Raw genomic sequence first — 23229 nt, 5'->3', positions numbered from 1 at the left:
ATTTTAAGACCAAACGGACATCCTGCCATTACAAATGTTCTGTTGTTACATGTTTAAAAGAACATAAAAGTCTCTATAGAGTCCTGACATTCGAGCCAGCTGCTTTGTTTCCAAACAAAGATGCAATTGTTTTTCCACAAAACTGGAATATCACATTTTGTTTCCAACCAAAGAGTCAAAGAGAAAAATACCATCACTTTCTGATTAACTGGAGACAAATATCAAAAAGATGAATATTTCCTGCTGTAAGAGAAGCCACTGTGGGATTTTTTCTTATACAATAAATTACTTCAGAAGATGAAGACTATAAATGAACAAAGCCACATTTCAGATGTTGTGCAGTGTGGTTTGTCCTTTAATTAATTAATGCTGTTCCGTCTTGTCTATTTTCATCCCGATCCGTTAAAACAAAATCTCATGACTACTTTGATGTGCATGCTGCAAATTATTCTGTAAATTTATCTTTTCTTATCGCATAAAAAGTTTATCCTACTCAGTTTTGCATGCAAGTTTTTATGGATTTTCAAAATGTATACGCTTTTTGCCATCAAGCCTTTTTTAAATACAAAAATAGCTGAGGACATTGTGATTAAATCTTTTTTGAAGGAAATGTGTTGAAGAATATCACCAAAGTATTATATTGTGAAAAGTTAAAAACTGCATTTTTACGGTGTTGTCCATCAACTATTTTCGAAGATTATAGATTGTGCTTATAAGGTAAATACGAAGCCTCTCCCTCAGAAATATATCATGGGCCATGATTGGTCAGCTGGCCAAGTGTTTTCTAATTGTCTAATGCCTCATAACTGAGCATTTTGATTGTCTAATGCCTTTTCACTGAACATTAAGGTACAGTACAGTACCGTACAGCATGATTCGGTACAGGTCAATCTGAGCAATTTGCCTTTGCACTGCCAACAGTACACTTACTTGGTAGTATGCCAAAAAGTATGCCAGAAAGTTGTGATCAATATCAGTCTGGCTTGAAGAAGAAAGCCGTAGGGGTTGATCACATCTCAAGTTCATTATTTTAAATACGCAAATGAGAGAAGGCAGCATGCCTTTAACTATGCAGGATTTTAAGGCTTAAGATCAATTAAACAAAATGTCAAAATTAAAAAAATATAAATATATAAAGCATTGTCCCCCTCACAGCTGACATGATAATTAATATTAGATATATGCATAAAAAAAACAATTTTATACCAGGCTGAAAACACTTTTTTTCTGCTGTAAAAATGGGCATTTTAACTTAGGAGTCCATGGGATTTACTCCCTTTTGGAGCCAGCCTCAAGTGGCCAGTCTGAGAATTGCAGTTTCAGTCACTTCCATATTTGCTTCACAAGAAAGAGCAGAAGATTGCCGCTTGTTTCTGAAATCGCTCTTCTCATTTGATGCCAAACTGTTCCAATAGGTACCCTAATGAAATGGTCCCAAAAAGTGTATGGTCCAGTTCGCTATTCTGGCACTTCTGACAGTAGAAATGGAAATACAAGAGTACCACACTGTACACTACCAAACTGTAACGCAAGAAAACCAGAAACACCACGCACATTCTATGTTTGGTGGTGTTGTAAACTCAAGAAGAGATTTTCTGTAGCCCCTACCAGCCATTTGTTGGCATCAAAATGTGAATTATGTAACAACAACATCTCCCTTTGTATTGGAAAATTTGCAGATGTTGTTTATGCTCAAAACTGCAATATTAGACACAAACTAAAGTAATAACCAAGCACCCCTTTAAATTAAAAGCAAGCTTCTGAAGGTAGCATAAAATGTTAAAGAAATAGTATGACTAAAGGCAGATAGTAGCGTCTCTGAATGAGTGTGACTGTGTTAGCAATTAACATTCGAGGAGAGTGTGCGTCTTTGAGGCTGAGTGACCTTGGAGGCAGACAGAGAGGAGAGAGAAGATAACGAGGCAGACCAAAGACACGGAGCAGAGGTGAATTTCAACACCAACTCAGTATGAAGGCCAGCTGTGGAAGAGGGGAACGAAGAGCTGGAGATAAATTGCTGGAATTCTCCATTTGTCCTCCCACATTTTTTAAATATCAAGGTAATGAAAAGTGTCAGGGTCTGGCTTCATTGAGCGGTCATTAAAATTTTATTAACATTATGTACAAGATACTGCGGTGGAGATAGCTTAATTAGCCATGGAGAACAGTTACGTAAGCAGGCCTGAGACGTCGCTGAAATGAAGGTAGTCTTGAAGCAGAGAGGGAATGGGCAGCTGCTGGATGAAGGAGGGTTTAGACAGAGTATCGCTGCCCACGTGTGCCCGCACTGCCAGGCGGCACAGATGCGCAAGGACAGGGACTGATTCTGGAATGCAGAAAGAAAAGGTTGCTGAGGTGTGGCCATTTATCATGTCAGATCAGACATCTTTAGAATCCAGTAAGCCCGGAAAATACAGTTATGTAACTTTTCAAAAATGACACTGATTCTTTTGTTAAGCAGGGTGCATTAACTTGATCAAAACTGACAGTACAATTTCTCTGTTACTATTTTTTCACATTATTGCTTCTGAATTTTCCATCCATCAGGATAACAACCAACCGAACAACTGAAGTTTGCATAAAAACATCAAACAGTATAAATGTTTTTACCATTGATAAACATTAAAGACTGTATTTTAAGCAGCAAACTATCATGCTAGAAACATATGAATTCAGAAGACTGTGACAGGAATAATGAACATATTTTTTTTCCAATTATAATGTACAGTTCAAGTCAGAATTATCCCCAATTTCTGTTTAAGGGAGAGAAGATTTTTTAACACATTTCTAAACATAATAGTTTTAATATCTCATTTCTAATAACTGGTTTATTTTATCTTTGCCATGATGACAGTACATAATATTTTACTAGACATTTTTCAAGACACTAGTATTCAGCTTAGAGTGACATTTAAAGGCTTAACCAAGTCAACCAGGAAGGGTAGGGTAATTAGGCAAGTTATTGTATAACGATGGTTTGTTCTGTAGACCATCAAAAAATATATAGCTTCAAGGGGCTAATAATTTTTACCTTAAAAAGTTTTAAAAAAATAAAATAAAAACTGCTTTTATTCTAGCCAAAATAAAAAATAAGACTTTCTCCAGAAGAAAGAATATTATTAGACATACTGTGAAAATTCCCTTGCACTGTTAAACATCTTTGGGAAATAGGGAAAAGGGGGGCTAATAATTCTGACTTCAACTGTATAATGATGTTAGATTAAGGAAATCTCATCTTTAATTCATCTATTTTATAATATTATATATTTTTACAATTAAAGAATCTAACTAAGGATCTGACAATCCTTGTAGCAAATTTGTGTGTATTTAAAAAAAAAAAAACATTTATTTGTGTTGTGTTTTATGTTCATATGTTTATATTAATTTATTTTTAATTATTTTATTTAATCATATGTTCATGAATAATTTATATAATTATCATTAAATAATTTTGATAAATAATGATTTGATTATTATTATTATTTATAATTATTATTATGTTTTTATGTTATTATGACCATTATTGCTTCAATATGATTTTATTTTTTCCAAATTAATATAATCTTATGACTGTGTGGATTCAAGCAACACTTGTTATCATGAGTAAGAGATAAGAGAATGTCTCCATTGCAACGTCTGTATTGTCTCTGGACATGGTTGTGAAGCAGTAATTTTCCATTGCCATTGCTTGTGGCATGATGACACTTGTTGGATTTATTCTGAACATATGCAACTAAGATTATTCAATAAACCCTGCTCTTTCTTTATCATCATTACTTATCTGGCGTGAAGAGTGTGATCTAACACTATAGGTACACACAGTGTGTATACACACACACACACACACACACACACACACACACACACACACACACACACACACACACACACACACACACATATATATTTATATTTATATTTATTTACAAGTTTACTGAAGCTGACTAAATCAAATCCATTAATTACTACACTGCTATATTTGGTCTCTAAAATAATTGCAAATATACAATAAATACCAAAAACGCACAAACATGTTGTTCTGGACATTCAGTGTGTTTACATGTTAACACGATTAAGGGTGCTTTCACACCTGTGAATCGATTCAGTTGTTCCGAAACAGAGATTACAATTGTTACATTGGTGCTCTTTGCTCTTGGAGCGGTTCGCTTTCACACTGCAAAGTTTCTAATCGGACCAAAAGAGCTAAAACAAGTCACGTGTGAGTAAACTCTCCTTACATTGGTCAGAGTGTCAGGGTTTATTTTGCAGCGTCCCGCTCAGCTGTCAAGAGAGGTGGTGGTTTGGGGGTGATTGACAGGGTGTGCGCGCATGTCTGAGGAGAGACGCGGTGGGGAGGGGTGAGAAGGGTGCGCAACAATACCTATTTGAGGACCGGGAGGGAGACGCGAGATTACCGGGAGATCATCACTCGTTTGCGGGCATCCGGAGACTCGCAAAACTTCCCGCCATACTCATAATTCTCTCTTCATATAGCCGTAAGCCTATTACATATCCATAAAACACTGTGATAACCGCGCTCGGATCGGATCGCTTTCTCACTGCAATCGAACCTCTCCAGGGTTCGTTTCAATCGAGCCGAGACCACCTCACTCATGCGGTCTCGGAGCGATTACTTTGGAGCGGAACAGAGCACGATTGCCCTGTTCACATATGCCAAATGAACCGCGCTAACTGGGCAAACGAGACACGTTACGAAACAAAAGTATAGGTGTGAAAGCACCCTAAGACAAAACTCTGGTTAATAATCTACCATATCATTTTGTAAAATTAGAGTAAAAGTGTTTGATGGCATCATATTGGGACATAATGATGTGTGCCATTAATTGATTCATGTACTACAACATACTAAAACATGAATACTCCAAAAATTTATTCCAAATTTCCACTATGCAAACACCTTAAAGGGCACCTATTTTACCTCTTTTACAAGATGTAAGATAAGACTTTGGTGTCTCCAGATTGTGTCTGTAAAGTATCAGCTCAAAATACCCATCAGATTATTTATTATATAATGTAAAATCTATTTTGATGTCTGGGGGGCACAGTAGCTGTTTTTGTAGCCTGTGGCTTTAAATCCAAATGAGCTGCTTCTCCCCACCCACCGCTCAGACATGCATGTCTGCTTCTCATGCATTATGTCAGATAAACAGCTGTCAGTGAGAGACAGACTTGGATGAAGCTAAAATAAGGTAACTAGTCAAAAATGCCAAGTAAGTTTATTTTATTTATCTCTGGTGGTTTATTCAAGCCTTTCTGAAATGATGAGTAACACCCAAATGCCATTTGTAGTACACACAAAAACACATATATGTGCTTTTACTGACACCATGCAGCCATGATGATAATAGCGGTTAAGAATCACAGTGATTTTACTCTATTAAAAATATGCTGTTTTAAAAACGTTTTAAACTTATAGAATTAATTATTGAGGTGCAGGTGATCACAGAGAGTTTAAACATATGTCTTAACCCCAGTTTATTTACAAAAAAATGTTTTGTGGACGTGTATACATGTTATTATAGAAAAATGGCCCCTGTCAATCAATTCGGTGGGTTGAGAAAACCGCACTCCTATGTCACGTTGCGGTGGGCCTCAAAATGACTGGGATTTAGATACTATTTTAGTGTATTTACTCAGTAAATAAAAAAAAAAAAGACACTGATTGGGCTTCTATCACTCCAATATGACAGAGGACATCCTATACCTACACAGTTCTGTCCAAACAGCTCACAAAAGTAGATTTTCATCATAGGTGCCCTTTAAATCATAATTCTGTATTTTCTATAATAAGATAAATAACTATATTACTGATGCTCATGTAAACACACCCACTCAAACATACAATAATGTCATACCGAAATGTTTACGTGGTGTCCAGGTGCCCTCGGCTCGCCGGTGAGCGAGAATCTGAAGCATTTCTGATGGCAGAGTCTTCCAATTAACAAACTCCAAAAAGAAATTAAGCGCGTCGTTCCCCGCTTCCTCAAGCCTGCATCCAATTAGAGCAAAACAGGCAGAAGTGAAGAGCTTAACACTGACGTTAATAAAGCACCATCATTTATTCAAAGCTGAATGATTAAAATAAGAACACAACAACCACAATAATGTGTTGCTTACAGTTTGTCCTGGAGGAGTAGCATGGGATCGAGTCCCGCTTTTAGCAGCAGGGGGAGCCAGAAAGAGGCATCTTTCACCTCAGTTAGGGCTCTGTCGATCAGTTCTCGCAGTCGGTCACCCTGAGGTAGACCAGCATGCTTTAGGATTAAGGGCAGGTGCTCTGGTACATGGCCTTGTAAAGTGAAGCCGTAGATGGACGTGTTCACATGAGCGCCTGCGGCCAGCAGAATCAGAGTGATCTCTTGAGCTTGGTGACACTCGCTGTTTAAACTGGGACAAGAAAAAAAGCCTTTATCATTATGCAGTGGGTTATTTTGACACATACAGGAAGCCACTGACATCTATAGTATTTTTTGGTCCAGTGGATGTGGATGTCAATGGCTGCATTTTTCCAACAATCTTAAGAATAAATTGTTTTGTATTGAAGAAATAAATTCATGAGTGTTGTTACGATACCGGAATTCGGTAACAATTACTGTAATCTTAAAAACGTCCATTTCCCGCTAACATTTAAGTACTGTTGTACACGTTCTTACACCGCGCGGATTTGCAATTTAGCTCATGTGCTCAACAGATATGGCTGTGATTGGCCGTCAAGGTCATCAGTTCACCGAACTTACCACAGTTTGATTAGTGTGACTACAGATACAGGGACACTGGAGTGTTTTAAAGCAACAATGATCACCTGGTCTGTTTAAGAGCTGACATACGAGAGTGTCATTGTATCTGTAGTTACTCAACAGTGCTCAAATGTTAGCAGGAAATGGGGGATTTTAAAATTTCAGTACTAATTGGTATCGAATTCCAGTATCGTGACAGCACTAACCACTTGAGTATGAGTAAATTAAGAAGAAAATTGTATTTTTGAGCAAATCGTCACTTTAACTATTTCATGTATACGATCACACCGGTGTGATTATGTTCAGTCCACGTGTGTCAATAACCGCTAAATTCAAATGTTGTTTTATGACAATTTATCAGCATTTTAAAATAACATTTATTTTAGATTTCAGACATTCAATTACACATGAGTACTAGCGAAACATAATATTTATGGTTAGAAGAATACTCAGTGATGTCTACGAGACAGCAAAAATTATTATTTTTAAGCATAATTGGACATTTAATTCTCTATTTTGTTTTGTTTTTTAATTTTTGCCTGTACGTCTTTTACAAAGACAATTAGTGGAGTATGTATTTGTTCTTTTGTTTTACCTTTCAGTTTTGTATTTAATACAATAACTGTAAATATTGGTTTATATTAAACATAGTGTTTGTTACTAGAACATTTACTCTATTCCTCTTCCAGTTAAACCACCAATTACTTTCATGCATTTTGAATGAAAATGATTAATTAACATGTTGTAAATCCAGCAGCTCTAATCGTCTCTGCAGCATAGATAAACATTTTAGTCCTCATCAGCAATCATAGATCAAGTAAAGTTCATTATTAAGCTATTTAAACATTGAATAAATGTTCTTACACATATTTGAGAATAAAAATTACAGATAAATTACAATGCTATTAGGATATTTGTCAATATTTGCAGAGGGGAAAAATTAAAAACACACACACACACGCACGCACACGCGCACACACACACACATATAACTGAGGCAGCGGTATGTCATGTGATGAACATGATGTGGTGGCATGAAAACTTTCAAAACCAGTTCCTGCCAGGCCACAGCTCTGCAGTTTAGCTTTAACGCAAATTATCATCTTGTTTAGTGTCCCCCTTTTTCGTAGCACCGTACGACAGAATGTTGCATGCTCAAACTGTAGTGTGATCACAGCATAACTGTGTTAAAGAAGATTGGAACTAAACGGTGTGTAGCTGCGCCCTCCAGGAACTGCATTTGCCACCTGTGCTTTAAAGGGGTGTGTTCTAAATAACATTTACAATAAACAAACTCAAACAGAAGGGTCAGCAAAAGTATTTACAAATTATGTGTGAAAAGGATAATATTAGGAACATAAAAGAAGCAAAAGATGTTTTTATGAAAAGCTTGACATTAGTGTACATCTGTGTCATACTTCCAAGAGGCATCAAGCCATGTCCACAGTGCCATCTCCAAAGGGCAGCTGTAGCCAAACTGCGGACAGCTCTGGGCATCTGGACTGTAGCCTTTCTGTAGCAAGGCCCGAAGGCTGTCTGCGTGTCCACCAAGTACTGCCAAATAAACCGGACTGACCTTTCCTTCACCCCGGTCACATTCTCGCTTTGTTACTGGAATCAGCTTCTCTAAAATACTAGAGAACGACAAGAAAAGAGCAGCCAGATAAATGCTAAATTTACTTCATGAAAGCCACAGTTATGCTTTCAACATCTTCATTTAAAAACTGTAAAAGGTTGGATTTAAGATGCATTTATTATCATGCTGATGAAGTTGCTGTACCTCAATCGATTGAACTGAGCCGCGGCGAGAATGGGGAGCTGCCAGCAGTACTCATTGCAGTACAGGTTCGGGTCAGCTCCATGGGCCAGTAAACACTCCACACACTGTTCGTGGCCCTCCTGAGCAGCAATGAGCAGAGGTGTGGCCAGATCGTTTGCCTGGCAGTTCACATTTGCCCCTGTGGCAATGACAATCTGTGCTTAAGGTTTATATCCACTTGTTAAGTCTGAAGTCACTGGTTTCTGGGTCCAAACACTACTAAATGTCAAAAGTGAACAATAAATTATGCTAATATATGTGTGCTGTAATACTATTCAAAATAATACCCGTGATGTTTATATCTATGCTAAATCACAGATGGTCAGACAGTGATTCATTGTTTAATGATGTTGGTAAAATATTTGCGTTTGAGATGCAGCAGGACTAGGAACTGTAGTGAACACACTAAAATAATTGGCTTTAAATGTGTGATATGACTAAGCGGTGCTCGTAAACAACTATTGCAGATATTGAGAGCTTTCTCTATTTAAATGAATAGAGGGAAACATTGATTGTTCTATGCTACATAACAAGCAGAATGTGACAGCAAGCTTTCTTTATTTAAAGCAGGGGTGTCCAAACTTTTTCCTGGTGGGCCAGTGTCCGGCTGAGTTTAGCTACAACTTTCTTCAACAAACCTGTCTGGAAGTTTCTAGTTTATCTTGTAAGACCTTAATTAGCTGGTTCAGGTGTGCTTGACTGTGCTTGGCTGGAGCTAAACTATCCAGGACAGAGTTTGTACACCCCTGATTTAAAGATCCCCTATTATGGGTTTTTGAAAATGACCGTCCATGCAATGTGTAAATCTGAAAACCGTGTTTAAAACTTGATTCTTTAACGAAATAGTAGACTCAAGAGTCGAATAAATGAATCATGTTGGGTTCGGATCTTTTATTATTATAGATCAGTGCTTGTACTGTATCTCTCAGGTTAAATCTTTGTGGGGTTGTTCACAAATTGCATCCAAAGTCATGTTAAAAATGTGACACATGCTTCTTCCTTCACCGATTTAAATGCGTTTCTGAACTTGCGATCCGGTTGCCTTTGTTATACCCACCATCCGCTGTTCCTCACATGGTTACTTGGGGTTAGGGTTAAGAATAGAGTAATATGCTGGTGTTTAATTGCATTGTTTTATTACATTCCTGCATTGGGTTCTCACATACTCTGTGTGCTACTTCATAGCCATGGTGGACGTTTTTCTATGTCTCACGCTAAAAGCAGTCAACTAATCACAACAGACTGGGTCATCGGACTAATCAGCACAAATTATCTTTGTGCAAAGGAGGGGTTTGGGAACAAATGAATCGCTAAAAGAATCATATGGGAGTCGTTGGGATAATAAGGTAAAAATAAATGCATATTATAAGACAATGAAAGTGTTTTTTCAACTTTCATGCAAATCAGCCTGTTTTTAAGACCTGTTTTATAATGCAAAATAGGGGCTCTTTAAAGGGTTAGTCAAACCAAAATGTTTATTTTTATTAATTACTTACCCACATTTTGTTCCAATCCCATAAAACATTTGTTCATATTTATAATACAAACTAACAAATGAACAAAATTTTTAAATTGTGGGTGAACTAACCCTTAAATAGCCATTTAAAATGTTACAAATAAGATTCCAACAATGCTCAGTATAGTTTATGCAAAAGTCTTAGAACTAATGTAGAAATATACATAAGGTTACATAGATGCCACATTATTGGGTATTTCTAAGTAATCCACCAAATAGGTGGTTTGGTTTGGTTCATGAACATGAGAGCATGTTAACGGTGTATGAAGTTTTTTATTTCCTCTGTAATTTATAAATTATCAACTTTAAACTATTTTAGAATCTAAAGGTCATGTAAAAGAAAAACGTAAATTTCCTTACACTTTCAGCCAACAGTGTAATCTTAATTATTACTTTAAAATAAAAATAAAATTGTAACATCTATTTTCACACAGGATAAATTCAGTACTTTAATAAAAAAAAATGTTTCTTATGTCAATCAAGTCTGCATTTCTTTAATCAAAATTATTAAAACTGAAATATTATTTCTATTCAATATTGAAATATTGCCCTATTCTAATATTATTTCTTCAATCATATCTTTGTATGTATATTAAAAAAGATTATTGAGCATCCTAACACTAGACTTCGCTGTTACACGACTGTTTCAGCATGCCAATTTGGTGCACAATATTTCATCTCATCGTCAATGCTGTAAACGTTGTGTTGCATGTGTGGAAAAAATGATAAATTAATTAAAGTTTAATCTGATCGATAAAATGCGTATTCATCTGCTTGAAACAAAAATATATCAATTGTCACATTAAAATTTAATATCAAACATTAAATTTTACTCATGGATCCTTGCTAGATAAAAGGAGCAACCTCTTTGCTACATAACATCTTACAACACTCTAACCTTGCCTTGTGGCAAGGACAAACTTCTCTGATACTTTGAGAGACATTGACCTTGACACACAGCCACAAGGGGCTAAAAGGAGTCTTCACTATGATATAATTTGATTAGACGTGCATCTGCAGACAAAAGTTCTTCAAATATTAATAAGCATAGAGATGCTCAAACTACATAACATGCTTTCTTCCATAATATAATTTCAGAATGCTTTTTTTGCTTTAAAATCATATTAAGAATGTTTACTTTAAGTCTTTCCTCCTAAAAGTGGCAAGCATGTTCACCATAGATGTCTAAGTAATTATGCAAAAAAATTATGCATTTTCCTAATAAATTATTACATAAAAAGAGAGTGGCATGTCAACGACCCAAAAACCAACCTGCTTATCTGCCTCTGAAAAACAGGTCACTGTAAACAGTGCTGTGGATACAGCAGTGATACAGTAGCTCTCATGTTGCAAGACCAAACACTGAACATTGGCCAAGATATGTAATGTAGAAAAACAGAAGCATATGACTGGTTAGATCCAGTTCACACAAGGTTAATCATTAAAAAAAAAAGTCTCCTTACCAGCATTTGCAAGAATATCCAAGCATTGGTGATGTCCATATTGTGCAGCAACGAATAATGGTGTGATCCCATAGTCATCCACAGCCTCCAGAGTGCACAAGCTCACCAGGTACCGCACAATCTCAATATGGCCCTGCATATGATATTTGCACACTTATTTCATTGAATTCTTAATGAAAGATTTTGATAACTGTCTCAGATGTTGGATTTAAAGGTCCCATGAAATTAAGGGTGCTTTCACACCTACACTTTTGTTTCGGAAAGTGTCTCGTTTGCCTAGTTAGTGCGGTTCGTTTGGCATATGTGAACAGGGTAATCGCGCTCTGTTCCGCGCCAAAGTAATCGCTCCGAGATCGCTTGAATGAGGTGGTCTCGGCTCGATTGAAACAAACCCTGGAGCGGTTCGACTGCACTGAAAAAGCGATCCGATCCGAGCGCGGTTATATCACAGTGTTTTATGGATATGTAATAGGCTTACGACTATATGAAAAGAGAATTATGAGTATGGCGGGAAGTTTTGCGAGTCTCCGGATGCCCGCAAACGAGTGATGATCTCCCGGTAATCTCGCGTCTCCCTCCCGGTCCTCAAATAGGCATCGTCGCGCACCCTTCTCACCCCTCCCCACCGCATCTCTCCTCAGACATGCGCGCGCACCCTGTCAATCACCCCCAAACCACCACCTCTCTTGACAGCTGAGCGGGACGCTGCAAAATAAACCCTGACACTCTGACCAATGTAAGGAGAGTTTACTCGCAAGTGACTTGTTTTAGCTCTTTTGGTCCGATTAGAAACTTTGCAGTGTGAAAGCGAACCGCTCCAAGAGCAAAGAGCAACAATGTAACAATTGTAATCTCTGTTTCGGAACAACTGAATCGATTCACAGGTGTGAAAGCACCCTTAAATAAAGATTTTTAGATGCTAGTATCAGCATGTAAGTCTTAAGGATAACTAGTTTGCTCTAAAACAGTGAAAACATTCACACTTAGAAGATATAAACATACAAATCTTGTAGGATAAGAAATTTCAGCTATAAATAATAATGAGAAACCGATAAGTCATCACTGGACTAGCAGATGAGCGATACATCACAGATTTTGATCATGACCCAAAATTAATTTTTTTAAATTAGCTGACAAAAGCTCAAAACTATCCAGTTGTCTTGAACCTTTAGGGCTCTATTTTGACGATTCATGCGCAGTGCAAAGCACAGGGCGCAAACGCATTCAGGGCGTGTCAGAATCCACTTTTGCTAATATCAGGATAGAAAAATCCACTTTGCGCCATGGCGCATGGTCTAAAAGTGTTGAGCTTATTTTCTTAATGAGTTACAGGTGTGTTTGAGGAGTCTCATCTCCCATTCCTTTTAAGCGCCAGTTGCGTCTCACCATAGCGCATTTGCTATTTAAATGATGACTTTGTAAGTGGAAAAACTGAGCGTTTCACTAGCAAGAAAACAGTTAAACAGAGCATGAGAGAGAAGGCCTCTCATTATCTACTTTCACATTTGCTCTCGTGGATAGGGAAACCTTGTACGCACAAACATCAATTAGCCTATAAATAATTAATTTAGTTTGTTAAGCGTAAAGATTTGTTTCAAAACTATTTCTAAATTCAGCTCTAATTTCCAGCAAACGAATAAATGAACAATAATAACGAAGTGTGCTCAAAAAACTAAGTTATATCCAAACACATATGCTGTGCCCAATATGGTCTGAAACCTGACAGGTGGGCAAATCTAAGCTTGTTTTTAATAAAACAAATATATATATGGATATAAAAAATAATACTGCTAATCATGATAACATTAAACAAAAGCAAATTGTCATGAATAAACTGAAAAAGCCCCCCGAGATAAGGTAGGCATGAAAGTATGGTTTTTATATTTATGTAGGCTAGAAAATAATGTTTTGTAATATTTTAATCCTTTATATTTATATCCTATAAATATTCTTATTATATCCTTAAAATTCTATTCCTTTTTATATGTAAAGACATTTGCATATTGCTCTACATCTTGTGTGCATTAAGCAGTGTGTAAGCGAGGCGCACAACTAACGCGCTCTGTGCTGGACAATAGACCGGCTTTGTTCTGGTCTATTGAAAAATCTATTACAGTTTCTCATAATAGCAACATGCCAGCAATGTGCCTCAACACGCCTTCCTTTTTAGACCAAAACGCCTATGGGCGTACATATGAGCGCAAATGCATTTGCTATTTAAACAGCGTGGCTCAAAATGTCAAAACGACTCTTGCACCAAGCTGAAACTAGCAAACAATTATTGCGTCGCGTCTTGCGCCGGGTATATGAAAGGGCCCTTAATGTGCACCCAGTTGTGTTGGCCAATCGGACAAGAGAAAACAATGTTCACGTTTACGTCATGACGAGAAGTTGTAATGTCCATCCGACCACATTGTACCCAGAGTTTTGAAAAATCTTGACCCAGGACAAAGTTTTTAAAAAGTACTGGTTTCAGTCACCTAATACTTCATTTTTGAAATGAACAAACAGCTAAACCAAATAGGAAAAAGTGCGGTTTTGGAAAAAAAAAAAACATGTTTGTGTGGGCAGGGCCTTACAATTTTCTATGCCCTTCCCTCTGTAAGTTCCCTCCGTCTCGTTCACTCATGTGTATGTCATTGATTACGTTACACTGGTGTCCATTACTAGCACTACATCTGAGTGGGTTTAAATGGAATTCCCTCACGTCTTGGGATCTACACTGTTATTGCTTCACAATCGCATTGCATCATAGGAAATATAGGTGATGTACTGAACATATGAATTACACTAGCTCCGTGTCAAAATCGAGAAAATGTCCATGTAAACTTCACTCGTTTACATAACGAAGTGCAAATGGCAATGAAGGAATCCACTCACTTATCACTTCCTGATTAACTGGCGCCAAATATAAAAAGTTAAAACTTTTTTTTTTTTTCTTGATTCTGGAGGGGATTAATAATATAATAACACTAATACTGAAACATTTAAGGCATTTTACAATGACTAAAACAACATTTCAGATGTTTTACAGGGTGTTCAGCCTGCTGGTTAAATTACATTCTGGAATTTGTTCAGTAAAAGAGTATCCATCATAGTTCGTGTGCATCTTTTCCTATCGAATAAAAAGTTTATCCTGCTGTTATGCGCATATGTCTTTATGCACATTTTCAAAATTGATGCGCATCTTGGCGTTTCCATCTACCATATCCAAAGTGAGCATAAAAATAGGTGGATAGAAAACATAGCTATTGGCAAACCTCTGATAATTACTTCAAGCAGAGACTAAAACTGAACTTTTCAAAGCATTTCACAGGACCTTTAAAAGAGGAAATAAGGCCTGGGGCTTCAACTTTTTGATGTTTAATTAAACTTTTTGAGGTATAAAACATTGATAGAGGTATACGTGCAAAGAAAGGGGATAATAAAAAGTAATCTGATTGTTGTCTTTTATAATAATTAACTGATCAGACCTTACATATAAAAGTAAGAAAAAACACAAAATTATTAAGCAAGCAGTGCTTCTGCAAAAGTTCCTAAAGCTTCATAAATCAGGAGTTTAGGTAGTAACCTTGTAAACAGCTTGATGGAGGCAAGACCAGCCTGACAAAGAGTAAGTCCCATTGACTTCTGCTCCATTTCTCACCAACAGCTCAATCACATCTTTATGTCCACCATCTACAGCTTGGAACAAAAAGCAAAGCAATGTATAGCAAGACTCAAAACAGGAAACATACATGCTGAGATTGTAGACTGTTTAGCATTTTTACCAGCATAGAGGGGACAGGAGAGATCATTGGTCTTCCTGTTAATGTCTGCACCAGCTTTGATAAGCCACTTCACTGCCCGGAGGTGTCCATATTTCGCAGCAAAGTATAGAGGAGTCTCTGAGTTGTGTGTCAAAGTGTTGACGTAGTCTTCGCAATTGACTGAAATAGAGAGAAACAATTAGGTGCACATTACAGTCAAAAGCAGCATTTTTGATAAACAGCATTTATATTCATTCGTTCATTTTCATTTGGTATAGTCTCTATTTCAGAGATCACCACGACGGAATTAAATCGCCAACTATTCCAGCATATGCTTTACACAGTGGATGCCCTTCCAGCTGCAACGCAGTATTGGGAAACACCCATGCACACACACACACTATGGCCAATTTAGTTTAGTCAATTCACCTAAAGCACATGTCTTTGGACCATGGGGAAACCGGAGCAGGAGCACCCAGAGAAAATTCACACGAACACGAGGAGAACATGCAAACTCCATACAGAAATGCCAGCTGGTCCAGCCAGGACTCAAACCAGCAACCTTCTGGCTGTGAGGCGACAGTGCTAACTACTGAGCCACCATGCTGCCCACATTAGATCCAGAATTTTACAAGTGTGATATTTTACCTGGAATGTCAATTCTGTTATCATTTGCCCATCATTCTATCATAAAATATTTGGATTTATTTATTTGACAAAATTCTTTCATCTGTAGAACCAATTTTCAACAGAATGAATGTGAATGATGTTAAAGGGCTGTCAAGCTTTAACATAAGCTCCCAAAACATATTCATGTTACACTACATTTAGATATTGTTTTGTTGATTTACGTATACATAGAAATGACCTGTCATCACCCCTTTTTTATTAATACTAATATACTTTTACAGATTACATTCATATTTTTAAGTTAGTCAAGTATGTTTTGATCTTTTATATATATTTTTTAAATACTGTAAGCCTGTTCATAGTTTAAAATTAACCCTAGATTTTTTTTTTTTTTAATTTGTGATTTTTAGACTTTTTGTTTTGGGACTTTTTATTTAAATTATTTTCATTGCAGCTATTTTAGTATTGGAAAAAAAAAAAAAAAAAAAATTGGCTCGATAAAACAGATTAGAATTACAAACCATCCAAACTATAATTTGAATTTTAATTTAGTAGAAAATCTACAATTTTACTAAAACATCAAGTTAAAATAAATGCAAAAAATAAACAAAATCTATAGAAAGATGTAGATATTTAGAGATAAAATATTTACAGTTCTCTAAATAAATAAGCACACCTCTCTCTTTTAAATTGATATTTTCATGAGATTGTTAAACAATATTATATGAGTAATTACATTAGATTTGTCAGTACCAAAGACAAAACTGGAAAAAAGAAAGATCTAACTAAGAGACACATAAAAAATATAACACTTTGCAATTCAGAATATTTTTTGCAATGACTTATTTAAATTTAAATGTATTATCATTCAATTCCTAAAGATGTTAGTTGACCAAACTCTTATTTTAATGAATAGAACTGTTTAATAAACCTGCTTTGTTTAAATGCACCACAATGTATAGGTGCTATTCACTGAAAATATGGTCAAAAATATAAATTTTCAAAAGGAAGTGCAACTCATTTATGCTGAGCAAATATAGATATTATATTATAAAATATATAGTTGGTTTAATTTATTTAAAGTTGCAGTTATAATGGCAGCATGGTGGCTCAGTCGTAAGCACTGTCGCTTCACAGCAAGAATGTCGCTAGTTTGAGCACCCGACTGAGTCAGTTGGCATTTCTGTGTGGAGTTTGCATGTTCTCCCTGTGCTCGCGTGGGTTTCTCCCAGTCCAAAGATATGTGGCATAGGTGAATTGAATAAAGTAAATTGGCCATAGTGTATGTGTGTACATGTGAGAGTGTGTGGGTGTTTCCTAGTACTAGGTTTAAGCTGGAAGGGCATCCACTTTGTAAAACACACACTGGCGGTTCATTCCGCTAAGGCGATCCCTGATTAATTAAGGGACTGAGTTAAAAAAATTAAAATAAATAAACGTAGTAATAATATAGTAATATAAATATTTAAATGTTGTTGGGAAAATCAGTGCTAATATATTACATTATATTACATAATATAAAACATCTATCTGATCCAAGTGTTGAAGATAAAAAGTTTATAAACTTTAAAGATAAAAAAAATCACTTTGCATCTTTATACTTAAAATACGACACACAAGTGTGTACTTCGTCTCACTTTAGACCCAGTCCACATTTATTTTTACTTTGTTAAGAAACTCACTGTCGTGGTATTTGTTTCTCGTGTTTGACTAAAGTCGGTCAGTAAGTCATACAGTACGTTACATATGGTCATTGAAATGCGGGCGAGAAAACAATGTCAGAATTTCTATTTCTAAGTGAACTGTCCCCTCTTGATTAGCAGGTGGTTCAGGTGTGTTGGATTAGTGTTGGAACTAAAATATCAAAAACACCAGCCCTCCAGGACCGAGTTTAAGCACCCCTGCTCTAAAAGTTTAGAGTTAACGGTAACGTTACTGAATTAAACCGTTACCAGCAGCGGGGATCAGAAGCCGAACACACCCCGCTGTTCCAGCCGCCGCAGCCTCATGCAGAGCGTTCCAGCCCCGGTTATCTTTCACGTCCACAGCAAAGCCTCTCCGGATCAGCTTCTGAACTCGGCGACTCTTCCCGTCCCGGGCGGCCAGCGCAACGGCTGAGCAAGAGTCTGCATAACACTCGGTGAAGTCCATACTTTAGAACAACATTCTGTGCATCACCAACTATGATCAGCTTGGCAAATGATTGTAAAATAAGCCTGCCTTGATTGTAAAATAATGACTTAACAGCTGCGAAACTAATAAGACATGCACGATACAATAAAGAGATATTATACTGCTGTGCTAAAGCATCTGTAAACAACTGAATGATTAAAAAAGGTGTAACATTAGTTTCAGTATCCGAAAAATATAACGGACATTTCCGGTGACGCCGTTTTCTGATTGGCTGATTTAGGGCTCCGGCTAGAACAAACGTGTTTGATTTTATGTTCCGCCCATAAACATGTGGGAAAATGAACAATATAAAATGTAAATTTAATGTTTTATTACATTTTTTACATTAATGAATCGATCCACCAACTAGACTACAACCACTCCATATTTTAAAACACGATATATATGTATATATGTGTATTTATATATTTGAAACACTTATTTGTAGGGCATACTCCTTCATTCTTCATTATTACATAAAGTATAGCTGGAACAAATAAAAACAAATATGACAAAAATGGTTCATAACTCATAACCCTTAAATAAGAACTAAGTTATAGAATAGTTTCGATATAAGCTCAACTCCGCAAATTAATTTAGATAAAACGACCTCAACCCGTTAATGTCAAAGCTATTTGTTTATTTATTAGTTTTAATACTGTAAAAAAGGATACACACTGTTTACATTTATTCTGGTTACCATAGTCATTTTACTAAGGGGATAATTTTTAACCCAGTAAAAGGGCTTTTATTTTAAAATATTTCTTTTGATCCATTACCGACCTTAAACCTCAAACTAACTGACGTACAGATGTCAACATTTATTTATTTATTTTTGTACCGAAACCATACATAAACAAGATTAACAGCTTGTAAATGATAACATCCCATCAAATGACGTTTAGACTGAACGTGATGAAAGACGCATCTGCCCACGGCAAGTAACATTATGTCTTTCTTTTGTATTCCTCATTGGTACTAATCTCCGTGTTTAGTCCACACCTATGCCAACCGTGTCAACTAACCTAACCAGACCCGTCAGTGGTACACGGGCCCGATAAACAAACCGCCATCCGTCGCTAACGTATATAAGCCGAGCATGTGTTCTGACACACTGTAAGCTAACTTGACGTGACATCGGCAGCAAACATGTGGGTTTTCGGCTACGGCTCTTTGATTTGGAAAGTTGACTTTCCGTACGAGGACAAACGAGTGGGCTTCGTCAAAGGCTTCAGTCGCCGGTTCTGGCAGGGAAGTACGGATCATCGAGGAGTTCCTGGAAAGGTAATTTCGACATTAAAGTCCTCCGGGTTGATCAACAGTCCGCAGGTGTTCAGTCATAGCGACCTTTCAGGGTGACAGAGCACTTAACAGAGTCCGATTAACACTTTTATGTCTTATTGATTGTATTTCAGCCTGGCCGAGTGGTGACATTAATAGAGGATCCTGAGGTAATGACTGTCAACCTACTAAATACTGCTCGATTTATACGGCTAAAGCCAATACAATGGTGATATTTATGTATACTGTATAGCACGAACTCGTGGGATATTAAATAAGATGTAAACCAATATATTACGCTAAATTTACCTTTCATATACATCTATCATAAATTATATCATAAACTATATGATCATATATCATAAACAAAATTTACCTTTCATACAGTATGTATCTATCATACACGAAATAATCATATATCATAAACTATATCATAAACTAATCTTACAGTTACATATACATATCATAATCTATATATAATATATCATAAACTAATATCTTACACTAAATTTCATATACATATATATATATATATATATATATATATATATATATATATATATATATATATATATATTCATATACATATCAAACTATATCATAAACAAAATTTACCTTTCATACAGTATGTATCTATCATACACGAAATAATCATATATCATAAACTATATCATAAACTAATCTTACACTGTTACATATACATATCATAATCTATATATAATATATCATAAACTAATATCTTACACTAAATTTACCGTTTATATACATATCAAACTATATCATAAACTAAATTTACCTTTCATATACATGTATCATAAACTATAAATCATAAACTAATATCTTACGATTTATTTCATGTACATATCAAACTATATATCATAAATTAATCTTACACTAAATTTACCTTTAATTTACATCTATCATAAACTATATATCATATATTATAAACTAAATTTACCTTTCATATACATATAACAAACTATTTATCATATATCAAACTAATATCTTACATATAATATGTTATTTTTTTTTCTTTCTTTTTTTTAATTCCCAAGGAAATTTTCACAGTATGTCTGATAATATTTTTTTCTTTTGGAGAGAGTCCTATTTGATTTATTTCGACCAGAATAAAAGCAGTTTTTAATTTAAAAAAAAATAATTATTAGCCCCTTTAAGCTATATATATTTTTTGATAGTCTGCAGAACACACCACTGTTATACAATAACATGCCTAATTAACCTTACCTGCCTAGTTAACCAAATTAACCTAGTTAAGCCTTTAAATTTCACTTTAAGCTGTATAGAAGTGTCTTGAAAAATATCTAGTCAAATATTATTTACTGTCATCATGGCAAAGATAAAATAAATGAGTTATTAGAAATGAGTTATTAAAACTATTATGTGTAGAAATGTGTTGAAAAAATCTCTCCGCTAAACAGAAATTGTGGAATAAACAGGGAGGGCTAATAATTCTGACTTCAACTGTACATCTATCGAGCTATATATCATCAAATTTTATAAACAAATATATTACACTCAATTTACCTTTCATATAAATTCACACTTTTATAATTAAGTTCATGATTCACTGTTATAAAGTTTAAAATAATAATGAGTAACACCGTTAACCTCACTTAAGGTTTAGTTAGTTGTAAATATTACACTTCTGTAGGCAATCCTAAAATTGCTTATAATAGTATGCGTAATATGCAATGCGTTAGTCAACTTTTTAGTCACTATTATAGTTTATGATAATTAAAATCACATTTGTGACCCAAACTGATGGTTTTAAACTAATTTAAATTTATGTTATATTAGATAGGTAATATTTACTGTAAAATTTATAATTTTTTTATAAGTGAACTAAAAACAGGCTAAGTAACCTTACATGAAATTAAGCCAGTTTTAAACAATATGATTTCATAATTACAATATTTTTATGGCTTTAGATTGTTTCTTAATACTCACACGTTATGTTAAATCCATTTTCCCACCATTAATTTTAAATAAATCAAGCATAATTAACATGAAACATACACTAGCTTTTCTAAAATTTCACCAAAAAGGTTTATAAATATATTTTTACTTGTAAATGTAAACTTTTTAAGAATGTCATTTTTTCAAGTCTTGTTTTTAATTGAATTTGATTTAAAAAAAAAAAAAAAACATCATCTTGCAAAAAAATTTGTTTTGATAATCAACATCTGATGTTGAAACACTCATTCATCTAGAAACATATTTCATCTCATTTGTCCCACACTCATTAGACATGTCATACGACTAATTGTGATATCAATTAACAATATAAAATCAATATTATTTCCATTAAGACATCCCAGCAGACATTTCTCCTACATACAAACAAGAACTACACAAGCAAAAGTGAATAAACCCTTTTCTTCTTCCTGTTGGTTCACTCTCTACTTACCTGTAGGGCTGTGTGTGGGGCGTTGCTTACAAGTTGCCATCAGGCCAAGAACAGGAAGTGAAAGAGTATCTAGACTACCGTGAAAAAGGAGGCTACGGCGTGATCACGGTTACATTCCATCCCAAAGATGAACAACAGCAGCCAATGCAAGACACATTGCTCTACATCGGCTCCTGCGACAACCCAAATTACCTTGGCCCTGCGCCACTGGAGACAATTGCTCAGCAGATAGTCAAGTCTGTAGGGCCCAGTGGCAAGAATACAGATTACCTGTTTGAGCTGGCAGATGCCCTCCGACAACTAGTACCTGAAGATCTAGATGATCACCTGTTCTCTCTGGAGCGTCTGGTGAAGCAGCTGCAGGAGCAGGAGGACATGGACTGATCTACCAAGCGTCTTCTGAAGAGCTCAGGAATCTGTTTACTGAAAAAGATCAGCTGGAAAAGCATTGGATGAGCAGGAGATACGCTACAAAATAGTTGTTTAATATACAGTAGTCTCTTTACTGAGTATTTGGTCTCTCTTTATATTAAGTGGCCCTAGTTATTATGTAGTTACATTTGAATTAATAATTTGGTACAATGCACTTATTGTGTATTTGTATTTAAAAGAGGTAGCGGAGTGTAATAACATTAACAATTACACTGTTGACTTTAAACCTTTATCTATACCCTCAGACTTACCTATACTACAAAACATCCTTTACCTTACTTATATAATCACCTCAAATTCATCATACATGTTTTGTACTATGTAGTTATGTCACTTTTAGGGACACTTGATATGAAATGGGACCAAACATTCTAATAAGCACTTGATTTGATGTTTTCAGTTTATTTGTCTTGTTAAATAATGAGACGCTAAAACAGATTTCAGTATATACCACATGAAAGTTGTGGGTACGTCCATGAACATGTAAATAATAGAATTTTTAATATTCTGAGGTCGGTTTTATTTTGCTCCGGATACTTGAATATGCTACAAAGCCATTTTCAGTTTATTTATGAAGTTCCATACTTTAAAATAAGTCATGCGAGGTGAATCGCTGGAACATAAACATGGTTAGGTCACATTTTATCCACCAAAAACACATGCAATAAATAAATAATTAACTGAATAGACAAAATAAACAGAGAATTTTTTTATTTTTTATTATTGAGTACAAATTTAATATTTTCCCATCCAATCCACTTTTTCCTCTTTTTTTTTTTTTTGTAATTTTGGTTATTTTTTGCTATGCAAAAAAGCAAACGTCCATCAAAACCTCTCTCTCCGTCCATCTTTTCATCCATTTAACTACCTACATTTTCTGTAAAATAAATAATAGTAGGCTTATTAATATTATCATTACAAGTTATCAGTAAAAAAAACAACAAATGAACATTTTTCTCCCCTCCAAAAAAAAAAAAAAAA

At 35.4% G+C, this 23229-nt stretch overlaps 2 protein-coding genes across 2 annotated transcripts; one reads left to right on the top strand and one right to left on the bottom strand.

Moving 5' to 3' along the window:
• Positions 1-2089: 2089 nt before the first annotated feature.
• asb3 (ankyrin repeat and SOCS box containing 3) lies at positions 2090-18249 on the bottom strand. The gene is given in 9 exon segments (NM_199874.1): positions 2090-2326; positions 5877-6010; positions 6139-6408; positions 8177-8392; positions 8539-8716; positions 11557-11689; positions 15128-15240; positions 15327-15485; positions 17888-18249. Coding segments are annotated over 9 exon segments (1560 nt in total). The 5' UTR covers positions 18087-18249; the 3' UTR covers positions 2090-2168.
• A 623-nt stretch (positions 18250-18872) lies between these two features.
• chac2 (ChaC, cation transport regulator homolog 2 (E. coli)) lies at positions 18873-23229 on the top strand. The gene is given in 3 exon segments (NM_001029957.1): positions 18873-19391; positions 19523-19558; positions 21823-23229. Coding segments are annotated over 3 exon segments (549 nt in total). The 5' UTR covers positions 18873-19256; the 3' UTR covers positions 22201-23229.

Source organism: Danio rerio, chromosome 12 (genome assembly GCF_052040795.2).
Source record: "Danio rerio strain M-AB ecotype USA chromosome 12, GRCz13ab, whole genome shotgun sequence".
Classification (NCBI taxonomy): domain Eukaryota; kingdom Metazoa; phylum Chordata; class Actinopteri; order Cypriniformes; family Danionidae; genus Danio; species Danio rerio.
This window is presented reverse-complemented; position numbering and strand designations above follow the sequence as displayed.